Source organism: Heterodontus francisci, chromosome 19, assembly GCF_036365525.1.
Source record: "Heterodontus francisci isolate sHetFra1 chromosome 19, sHetFra1.hap1, whole genome shotgun sequence".
Taxonomy (NCBI): Eukaryota; Metazoa; Chordata; class Chondrichthyes; order Heterodontiformes; family Heterodontidae; genus Heterodontus; species Heterodontus francisci.
Window position 1 is genome coordinate 54960263 of NC_090389.1, and position 12249 is coordinate 54972511.

The window sequence follows — 12249 nt, forward strand, 5'->3', positions numbered from 1 at the left end:
ATCCATTGAAGTCGAAGGCTGGAACATCTGAAGTATTATCGCCAATGAAAGTTGCACATATGCCCAGAGCCTCTGCCCGCTCCTTGATTGCATTCTTGATCTCCTTCACCACCTCTTACCACTTTTTCCGTCATACTTCCTATCAAAGGAGACTCAAATGTTTGCCTTGAATTGTGATTATTTATAAAATTTTAACAAAGGGAAGGAGGACAACCAAGAGACCCACTTAGTGCTCTGCATGAAGCAATGACCTCTGTGCTCAGCCACTCTTATGCGGTGCTTCCCTTGTGGCCTTGGAGGAGGTGGAGACAGCCTACTCACTGTTCTTTGCCTGTGGCTGAGATGCATGTGGCAGTCTTCCTCATCGTGAAGATGCCTATGGAGGCATCTCCGGAGGCTGCTGTACCTGCATCATTGCTGGACAGCCTCCGTCACTTTTCCCTGCTGCACAGAGGTTCCCACAGTCAGGGAGCCAAGGCGGCCAAGGATGATGAAGGTGCCCCATGAGGGATGACATCCTCATCCTCCTCTATGACATCCTCAGCCTTTGTCTGCCACTCTGGATGGCGGGAGGGGGACACAAGCTTGGGCGCAACTGCCATCCACTCCAGTCATCTCTGCACCACTGACCGCTGCAGGCTACACAGTGCAGCATGCATCCTGTGCATGCCAGTGTGCTTCTTCTGCATCTATTCCGAGTGCTCCCACATATGGCTTTCCATGAGGTTGGCCATTCTGTCTATGGAAGAACTCCGGCACTTAAAGGCCTGAGCCATTATGGCGCACATGAGCTGGATGGACTCCTCCATCCACTGTCCAAGACCCTGTACTGGATCAGGGATTTCCGACATGTGGGAGCACATCTCCTGCTGCTGTTCCAGGTAGAGCCTCCTTTCCAGTGACTCCTGAAACTAGGTCTGTTTCTGGCAAAACTGGGACCTGTACAAGTTGGACAGATTGCACCTGAACTGGAACAGGACCAACATTCTTGCTGGGAGGTTTGCTAGTGCTGTTGGGGGAGGGGCGGGGGGGGGGGCTGTTAAACTAATTTGGCAGGGGGATGGGATACAGAGTGGAGGTACAGTAGGGGGTAATGCACAGTCAAATATAGAAGAGAAACTGAGTCAGTATGGAAGGCAGAACAAATATAGACCTGTTAAGGCACAAGTGAAAAATGCAAGGCTGGATTGCATCTATTTTAATGCAAGGAGTCTTACTAGTAAGGCAGATGAATTGAGGGCTTTGATTAGCACATGGGATTATGATATTATTGCTATATGGGTGAGGGAGGGGCAGGACTGGCAGCTCAATATTCCAGGTTATAGAATCTTCAGGCGTGACAGGGGAGGGTGTAAAAGAGGAGGTGGCATTGCACTGTTGATCAAGGAGTCAATTACTGCAGTAAGGAGGGATGATATCTTAGAAGGTTCCTCAAATGAGGCCATATGGGTAGAACTTAGAAACAAAAAGGGGGCAATCACTTGGCTGGGTGTGTACTAAAGGACTCCAAACAGTCAGGGAGAGATAGAGGAGCAGATATGTAGGCAAATCTCAGAGAGGTGTAAAAATAATAGGGTAATAATAGTAGGAGATTTCAACTTCCCTAATATCAACTGGGATAGTCTTAGTACAAATGGCTTAAAGGGGGCAGAATTCTTAAAATGCATACAGGAGAGCTTTTTGAGCCACTACGTAGAAAGTCCTACAAGAGAAGGGGCAGTACTGGACCTAATCCTGGGGAATGAAGACAGACAAGTGGTAGAACTGTCAGTGGGGGAACATTTCGGGGATAATGACCATAACTTTGCAAGATTTAAGGTTGTTAAGGAAAAGGACAAAGACGGACCGGAAATAAACTTACTGAATTGGGGGAAGGTCGATTTCAATATCATAAAACAGGATCTGGCCAAAGTGGACTGGGAGTAGCTACTTGTAGGAAAGTCTACATCAGACCAGTGGGAGTCATTCAAAGAGGAAATAGTGAGAGTACAGAGCCAACATGTACCTGTTAAGGTGAAGGGTAGGACCAACAAGTTCAGGGAAGCCTGGATGTCAAGGCATATAGATGATTGGATCAGGAAAAAAAAGGAAGCTTATGGCAGATTCGGAGCGCTGAAAACAGTGGAGGCACGAGAGGAGTGTAGGGGGTACTTAAAAAAGTAATTAGGAGAGCAAAGAGGGGACATGATAAAACACTGTGGGCAAGATAAAGGAAAATCCGAAGGCATTTTATAAGCATATTAAGGGCAAGAGGATAACCAGGGAAAGAGTAGGGTCCATTAGGGATCAAAGTGGCAATCTGTGTGTGGAGCCGGAGGACATAGGTGAGATTTTAAATGATTACATTTCATCTGTGTTCACTATGTAGAAGGACGATGTACATGTTGAGATCAGGGAGGGGGCTTGTGATATACTTGAACATATTAGCATTGAAAGGGAGGAAGTATTAATTGTTTTAGCAGGCTTAAAAGTGGATAAATCCCCAGGCCCAGATGATATGTATCCCAGGCTTTTATGCAAGACAAGGGAGGAGATAGCAGGGGCTCTGACACAAATTTTCAAATCCTCTCTGGCCCCAGGAGAGGTACCAGAGGACTAGAGGACAGCGAATGTGGTACTGTTATTCAGGAAGGGTAGCAGGGATAAACCAGGTAATTACAGGCCAGTGAGTCTAACATCAATGGTTTGGAAACTATTGGAAAGAATTCTGAGGGACAGGATTAACCTCTACTTGGAGAGGCAGGGATTAATCAGGGATAATCAGCATGGCTTTGTCAGGGGGAGATCGTGTCTAACTAACTTGATTGAATTTTTCAAGGAGATAACTAGGTGTGTAGATCAGGGTAAAGCAGTTGATGTAGTCTACATGGACACAGTAAGGCTTTTAATAAGGTCCCGCATGGGAGATTGGTTAAGACGGTAAGAGCCCATGGGATCCAGGGCAATTTGGCAAATTGGATCCAAAATTGGCTTAGTGGCAGGAGGCAGAGGATAATGGTCTAGGGTTGATTTTGTGAGTGGAAGCCTGTGATCAGTGGTGTACCACAGGGATTGGTGCTGGGACCCTTGCTGTTTGTAGTGTACATTAATGATTTAGACATGAATATAGGAGTTATGATCAGTAAGTTCGCAGATGACACGAAAATTGGTGGTGTCGTAAATAGCGAGGAGGAAAGTCTTAGATTACAGGACGATATAGATGGGCTGGTAAGATGGGCAGAGCAGTGGCAAATGGAATTTAATCCTGAGAAGTGTGAGGTAATGCATTTTGGGAGGACTAACAAGGCAGGGGAATATACAATGGATGGTAGGACACTAGGAAGTACAGAAGGTCAGAGGGACCTTGGTGTACTTGTCAATAGATCACTGAAGGCAGCAGCACAGATAAGGTGGTTAAGAAGGCATATGGGATACTTATATTCTATGCCTCGGCTAATAAAGACAAGAGCAGGGAGGTTATGATGGAGCTGTATAAAACGCTAGTTAGGCCACAGCTGGAGTACTGTGTACAGTTCTGGGCACCACCCTATAGGTAGAATGTGATTGCACTGGAGAGGTTGCAGAGGAGATTCACCAGGATGTTGCCTGGGCTGGAGCATTTCAGCCCAGAAGAGAGACTGAAAAGGCTAAGGTTGTTTTCCTTAGAGCAGAGAAGTATGAGGGGGGACATGATTGAGGTAAACAGAATTATAAGGGGCATTGATATATTAGATAGGAAGAAACGTTTTCCTTTAGCGGAGGGGTCAATAACCGGGGGTCATAGATTTAAGGTAAGGGGCAGAAGGTTTAGAGAGAATTTGAGGAAAAATGTTTCACCCAGAGGGTGGTTCGAATCTGGAACATACTGCCTGAAGAGGTGGTAGAGACAGGAACCCTCACAATATTTAAGAAGTATTTAGATGAGCACTCGAAATGCAATAGCATACAAGGCTACGGGCCAAGTGCTGGAAAATGGGATTAGAATTAGGTGCTTGATGGCTGGCACAGACACAATGGGCCAAAGGGCCTGTTTCTGTGCTGTATAACTCTATGACTCTAAGGAATTGCCAGGCCCCTAGCCGGAAAGACATTTTTGCATACTAGCAGACAGTGTTGCAACAAAGGAACCAATCCCTGCTCTGAATACATAGAACGGACGTGGTCAGACCAGTTTAGTCATATGACTAACTGTTGCAGAGTTTTGAACTGAGAGTTTTAAATTGGAGAAACAGTGTGTTTGAAGACAGAAAGCTCTGTGCTGGATTGAAAAGACCTCCTCTCCTCCTGTCAGCTCCCATCTCTTTCTCATCAGCTTCGGAATCCATTGAAGAGACACATGAACTCCAAGAGAGAAAAGTCTCCTACAGTGAACAAGGTTTAAGAAGAATACTGGGCCCCAACGAAAAGCAAGAATTACCTATACGCAAGGACTCTACAGTGAGTTTGAAGAACCATAATAAAGAAACTCTTCAGATATTGCCTCAAACCTTTCACTTGATCTTTCTTCTGCTCTTTTCTGTCTCTATTTGCATGTGTGTATTGTGTATGCATGTTAGCGTGGGCGTGCCGTATATCTGTTGGCGTCAACTGAATTAGACTTTAAGTTTAAGTTTTAATAAATTTCACCTTTCTCATTTAAACCTAAGAAAGCCTGTTTGTGCTCATTTCATTACCTTATAATTGGAAAGTGGTGAATAAGGATTCACCAAGGGAGTGTTTAAAAATAAAACCCTGTTACGATAAGACCAGGTGAAGGCTGAAAGGGACCCCTCGACACCTTTCTCACCTGGTCATAACAGTATTTAAATCAGGCCTGCACATCATCTGGCCTGACTCTAATTGACCACCAAACACAAGTCTTATCCTAGTAGGGGGCCTCCCCCTGTGGAAATTGTGCCTTTAATCAACTTCCTCCCGGAGGCAGGTTTGGGACCAGGAAGCAGCCCTGACTTCTGTTTCCCACCTCTATCAAGAAAATTCAGCCTACAGTTTCTTTATATCTCTATCCTTCACCAAAGACTGATTGTGGGCCCTCCATTTCTTCTTTGAACAGCTTCCAACCATTCCCCATCCACCACCAGGTTAAACGCCAGGTTGAATTTGTTCTCACTTTGAACAACATTTCTTTGAACTCCACTCACTTACTTCAATAAAAAGTGTCACTGTGAAGCCTGCATGAGTCTGAGCTATGCCTGTTTTTATGTAGAATATGCTGAACACTCTTTGTTCCCTCCCTGATCTATTTTTCCATCGCATTGATGACACCATGTCAGTGCTACTTCCTGCTGTCATGCTGATTTAGAAAATTTCATGAACTATGCTACAAATTTCCACCCATCCCTTCCCTCTCAATGGTTCAGCGCTGACGATTCCCTTCCCTTCTTGGGCTTTTCTCTCCATCGCTGCAGATGGGCATCTGTTACAAGCCCACTGACTGCCACAACTCTCTGGATTATATTTCATCCCCCAACACTGCCCCCATAGCTTCCTGTCAGAACTCCATTCCTTTCCCACAGTTTATTTGTCTCTACTGTACTCTGCTGATGCCACCTTTGACACCAGAGCTTCTGAAATAGCATTTATTCCTTAGTGGTGCATATCCCTCCAATTTGGTAAAAGTGTCCCATGTCCTGTGCTTCTGCAGCTTCCCTCAACCTCTCTCCACAACTATAATGGAATTCGTTTTGCCCATACTTTCTAACTGACCAGCTTTCACATTTGCAAGATCATTGTCTGCCATTTTTACCACCTGCAACATGATCGCATTGTCAAGTGCATTTTCCTCAATTCTCTCATTCCCTCCATGACACCCTTGTTCAGACTTCTACCACATTTACCACCTACTCTCTTTCTCTGGAACCATCATGAGCAAATGTAGGAAATGAAACACCTGTCCGATTCCACACCACTGTACAAGACCCCGAACACTTCCTCCTGAGTGTCAGCTGTGTCTCAGTTGGTAGCACTCTCACCTCTGAGTCAAAGGTCTTGGGTTTAGGACCCACTACAGAGATTTGAGCACAAAAATCTAGGCTGACATTCCAGTGCAGTCCTGAGGGAGTGCCATCTTTCAGATGAGATGTTAAACCAAAGCCCCGTCTGCACTCTCAAGCGTAAAATATCCCATGATAATATTTCAGAAAAGAACAGAGGCGTTAACCCCAGTGTGCTGGCTGGTGTTTAGCAGTCAGTCAGCATCACTAAAGCAGATTATCTAATCATTATCACATTGCTGTTTGTGGGAGCTTGCTGTGCAACAATTGACTGCTGCGTCACCTAAATAGCAACTATACTTCATTGGTTGTATTTGCTTTGGGATATACTCATGTCTTGAAAAGTGCAATAAAAATGGAAGTCTCTTTTTTTGATTTCCAAACTAGTGTACTGCCTTCTCTATATTGGAGAGAACAAATGCAGATTAGGGGCTGAATATTACATTTCTGTGTGAACAATGGAGGTCCGCCCATGCAGACCGCACGTCGCGGAAACGCTGCGATATTAAACGCGGCTCATTTAAGTAGCTGGGGTGGACCGCCATCCCCCCGATGACGTGGAGGGGGCGGGCGGTCTGTCCCTGGCAATGGCATCAGGCGCCACTGCACAGGTGCCAACGCCATTTTTAAAGGTCTTTGAGCCGTACATTGCAATTTAAAATTTAAAGGGATATTGTTTTTAAAAAATTAAATAACTCGATCCTGACCCTCTCCTCCCTCCAATAACCATAGAATTAATTACGTGCCCTCTCCCTCCCCAAAACACTTACCTGCTGCACCTGACCTTCCCCCCCCCCCCCCCCAAAGTTCATAAACTTTAAACTTTACCCCTTTCCACCTTCCACTAGACCAATTAAATTACTCTGACTCTGCTCTCCCCACTCCTGCACAGAGAAACTTACCTGCTCTCCCCTCCCCACCAGTGTTCCTCTTCAGATCTTGGAATGGAGATCTAAAGGTGCCGGAGTACCGGCCACAGGCATCAATATCGCCCCGGGACGAATGGCGGGAACGGATAGGTCATTTATTCATTCATTTACATTTAAAAAAAATATGCAGATTTGTCTCCCGTTGCTGAGCGGCGGGGCGGGGGGGCTGCCACAAGGCCTCGCCACTGCTGGCAATATCGGGCTGGGCCTTTCCAGCGTTGACGCCCATGGCGGGCCTCTCCCAGAGGCATTTTCCGGCCCCCCACCAGCCCCCCCCACCCCGCCACAAGCCCTGAAGTTGGGGGCGGTCAGCAAAATCGAGCCCTAGGTGACTGCTTTGCTGAACACCTCTGCTCTATCCCAAGAGCAACCTCAAAGGTTTGGATTTAGACATGATAGTGGTGCTCCTGGCATATGGCAAATAAGGTGAGGGGAAAGCCCTCCCTTGGCCCTTTGGAATCCCACCGGCGCTATTCAACGGCGTTTGGGCAATTAACTTCCCGGTACTGTGGAACCTGTCCCTTTAAGGATGGAGGACCCACCTCCAAAAGCTGCCAGCCAATCAGAGAGCCAACAGCTCAATAGTATCAGCAATGCCACAGAGAGCAGTGGCCACTGCCGGAACTATAGGAGGCCTGAAACCAGGATCAGCACTGGAGACCTGGATCAAAGTTAAATGAGGTGGGGTTGCTGGGGCCAGTTTGGCAGGGGGTGGGGGAGCATAGTCTTTTAGGGTGGTGGGAGTTAGCGGAGGAGCAGCCTTTGCCACCGGGCGCTTTCCGTGGGTCACATATTGCCCAAGGAGGAGGAACCCCCAAGCCCGCAGGGAGGCTGCCTTGTTTTACTGGGCGATCTCCCTGCATGGCGGAGGCCCCCCTGCTGCTGGATTAATTGCAATGGCATTGGGAAGAGGCCCTTAGTGGCTATTAAGGCCATCTTCGGCCTTTCCCGACCCCGACTTAATTGTGGTGCGACAGGTCCTCCAACCCCTGCCTTCTGTCGCAGTTCTATGGGCTCCCCCACCTTCTACCCTGTCTCCCATGAGCCCATTAAATTCCACCCAAGGTCTGTGTGTTTCCCTTACCACCCCTCAGTGTCCCTTTATTCTGTTTCTTTTTAACTACTGTTCTGACAAATAGTCTCCACCTGAAATGCTAACATATATTTCTGCTCTCTGTAGGTGCTGACTGACCTGGAATGTTTACAACATTTTCTCTTTTGGTTTTAAGGATATCAGTGCAGTTTTATAAGTACAGTTTCTAATAGCTACTTTTCCAATTCAGTATTCTTACAAATCTGAAAATATTGTGTGGTTATGTTTGCACAAAGATAGTCACTGTATGTATACTACACACCAAAATAGTATCTGTACACTCACCAGTTCGAATGAATGTTTTTCTAATGCAAAGAGGTCAATGTTCACTAATAATGGCTTTGCTATCTTAGAAAGCTGAACACTGTCTTAAAGAATCAGGCTGCCAAAACTGAAAGAGAAAAGGAGCCAATGAAGAGACGTAGGAGAGGGAGCAAAATAGCTTGTCGTCACGGCAATCATTTTTCCAGCTACCCAACTATGATCAATGGTTCACTTAGGTTAGTCTTTCAACAAATTTGAGGGTATGAAATATATCCATTTTCTCACCTTCTTCATATCTTTCCAGAATTTGCAGTGTACCCATAAGGATATAGGAGCCAATACTTGAAAGATTCCTCTCTAGCCCAGCTGTTAATGTCCTGTATGAAATATGTCCAGCCTAATGATAATTCTCAATGTTTTACTACTAGCAATATTGTCTTGTGAAGCATAACCAAATGACTGCTTTCATGAATCTGCTTAGAGATCTTTAAATCTTTGTTAACTTCCATGAATACATGTCCTTTGAAGCAACTTCTTGTATGCACCCAAATATATGTCTTAAGTGGGCATCATTTCTACTTTCAATTTTTCACAAGTAAAGTCTTCAAACTCTGCCTCCTCCTGCACTTGTAGGAACTTGTAGGGAATCCCAAGAAGCAGTTTACGCACTCTGGGATTTAAGAGATGAAGAAATTTCAGAGTTTTATCATGGCTACTAACTTCAGCAAATTGAGTGGTTTAGTTGAATCCATGACTCAGAAAATTATATATAGGTGAAGGGAGGATCAGGCTTGGTAGCTTTTCCTCATCAAGTCGTATTCCAGAATTTTATTCCAACTGTAAAATTCATACTGTTTGATCTGACCAAATGCATGCACACATAATGCATTCATGGTACCAGCAACATTGGAAACATAATATTGCATGAATTATTTAAACAACTATGCTTATCTTTGTATTCTTTAATTCTATTTTTAAAACTGTAAAAGGCATTAATCAGCATGATCTGCTGTTGCTGGAATATCCATTATCCAGTTGGAACAAAATTTCCATCTCGACTATTACTTGAGCCCTGTTAATTTTGTGCTCTTGTCCTCTAGTTCCTCAATTGCAGTTAAATTACCTGCTTATGGCTATATTATCCATGCCTCTCATTTTGGACATCTGGATTCAATTTCCACAAAATAATCTTTTCCTCAGTGAAAACAAGTTCAGCTATAAGTCTGTCTTTGTTACCTAGCTCCACATCCACATGACTGTTGCTAGAGTTTTCTGTTATTGGTCAATTTTATTCTGATAGTTGGGTACCTAAAATTGCACATAATAACCTTACACTAGTCACTCAATTAAATTGCCATTGATAGTAGCCTTGACCTCAATGGCTGTACTCTGATGTAAATTAAACTGTGTTGTTCCTTTGGAGATTTGGAGACCATTTAAAGAGATGGATGTTGTTGGTATCTCTGGAAGTGATATTGTCCATTGTGGCAATTTAAATACTCTCTCCAGTCAATGGCAGTCTACTTGTATAAGCCTGTACCATGTGCTTTTTGCTTACTAACCTAGATATTCATTCTCTAGCTATTAGATTAATAGAGCAGTCAGAAGCAAAATTGAGAAATGCAACTTCAAAAACTGCATAGATGTAATATTTTTATTGTGTATTTGTTTCTGTGTTGTTCTAGTTCTGTGCATTCCACCTCACATTATAAAAAGGCAGGTTCCAATGCAGCAGAAGCCTTGAACTAATGCTGAAAATTGCTTCCTGAAATTTTCAATGCAGTATCAAGAAGCATTTATATAGCATCTGTAATATAGTAAAGTTACACAAAGGCAAAAATGGATCCGAGTCAGTAGTAAAGACATTTGTGGAACTTTGGGGTGGCAAGGGAGAGATTAAAGAATGGCAGCAAATTTGGAAGGGCTTACGGTGAATGGTTCAAAGGGTGAGATCAAAACTTCTGAGGGCTGTGCACAAAAGATGTTACAGAGAGATCAAAGAGTGCAACAGAAGGCAGCATCAAAAGAACAGAGAGTGTGAACTGCCATGTCGGGTTGTAAAGATAGGGAGGGATGAGGCTGTGGATTTGTAAATGAGAACAAGGATTTTAAATTAAATGTGGAGGGTGGCCTATAATAGTGGGAAAGGATTCATTATGCGATAAGACATGACAGCTGGAGGTTTAGCTTAGTTTAGTTACTTTGAATTCCAGAGGCTGGCTAAGAGAGCATTGGAGAAGTTGAGCCTGGAGGTGAAGGTGTGATTGAGGGTTTTTAGTTGCGATGATGAAGTAATGGCAAAAATGAAAATATGCAGTTTTGGTGATGAATAGGTTGTCAAATCAAATAGCGCATCAATTTGTTTTCTTTAAAAGATTTCTGTACAGAATTTTATCAAATGCTTTCTTAAAATACAAGTAAATTATACCTCCTTGATTGCCCTTGTCCACTAAACATTGTTCTTCCAGAAAGCATTCACAGACTAGTGAACCATGACTTATAAAGCACCATTGAATAACCCTTACATCTTCCAAGCTTCTTAAATGAGAATTGGTAGTATTCTGGAAAATGTTTGCACCTTTTTCCCTCCACCAATGTTACACTGAATAATCTATAATTCCCTAATTTATATTTTAATTGATTTACAGGAAGATATTGGTTATCTTTCAGTCCCCAGATAGAGCCCCCATAATTATAGAGCTCCTAAAAATACCAACCAGAGCCTTACCCATATTCTTGTACATTCTGGAATGTATCTCATCGGTTTTGATTTCCTCAATTCGCAAAAAACACACAATGGCATTGATTCATGATTTTCCCTTCTTGTCTCCTCAGTCCTTCAGTTACCTTTCCACTCTACTTCTTGAGCCTCAAACCCAATGTTTTCTATCAAAGCAGCATGATATGCCTCCAACTTTGTGAAGTTGTTTAAACACAAATCAATACTGACTTTAATAAAGAGTATTGCTTACACGTTATCAATTTATACAATGTTCTTGTGTCAGATTAAATTGGTTTAGCAGGGATGAAACTTCATTTTCAGAGAAATAACATTTAATGAATTATCAATGCAATTTTGGTTAATAACCTCTTTTTTGATATTCAATTATTGAATAAAAATAATTGCATGGCCATAAAGGAAAGCTATGTGAAATAATTGGAATGGAGGTTACAAATGCTGACTTAGAAAGGATAAGCTCACTATTTTCAGTTCAGTCCAATTCATTAACAGTTAGAAAATGCTGGAAATATACAATAGGCAGGTGAGCACTGTAGGAGAAGAAACAGGTTTACACTTAGGAATGACATCCTGTTTTTAAAAAAGAGTGCACACTTGGAACTTATATTACTAATGACAGTGAAACTGAAATTACTTGAAATTAACAGTAACTTCTGGAGTTCACACACGTGCAGCTAAATGTGGAAGTCCAGCAGTTGCTGTCAATGATTCCACGCTTCTCCAGGGAGTGTGCTGTTGAGATCGTCCCAGAAAGCAATCTATTAGAAATCACTGAACTGACGTGAACTTGCACTCTTATGCTCTTAGTCTCTCTGTAAAAACCCTTGAAAAAAGTTACATCTTGTTGATTGATGTGTAAGTGGGTTTTTAATGGCTTACTAAGTTCATGATTACTGCTAAACAGCCTCACTGGCCCTGAAAGAATAATTTCATATTTGTTGAATGCCAAATTTCTCCATTATGGTAAAAAAAATGCAGGAATTTATTAAGGAGGTTATAGCAGGTCATTTAGAAACTCTCAATGCAATCAGACAGCATCAACATGGTTTTGTGAAAGGGCAATAGTGTTTGACAAATTTTAGAGTTTTAAAAAAGTTTTTAAATTTTTAAACATTTTAAAAAGTTTGTTATTTTAGCTTTTACCTTAATTCCATATGTATGACCTAATCATTTATTTCACTATGTGTAAAATTTAAAATTAAAAGTGAAGGGATTCAGTGGTTTTGACTTCCTTTTTTATTGTCTGTGATT

The 12249-nt window shown here is 42.9% G+C and overlaps 1 protein-coding gene across 2 annotated transcripts in view; it reads left to right on the forward strand.

Annotated features, from left to right (window-relative positions):
- Positions 1-12249, forward strand: part of LOC137380078 (uncharacterized) — a 66619-nt gene that overhangs the window by 36653 nt on the left and 17717 nt on the right. For both annotated transcript variants that reach the window (XM_068051682.1, XM_068051683.1), the window contains exon 8: positions 8348-8494. In XM_068051682.1, the coding sequence (XP_067907783.1) occupies positions 8348-8494 (147 nt within the window). The remainder of the gene's footprint in view (positions 1-8347; positions 8495-12249) is intronic.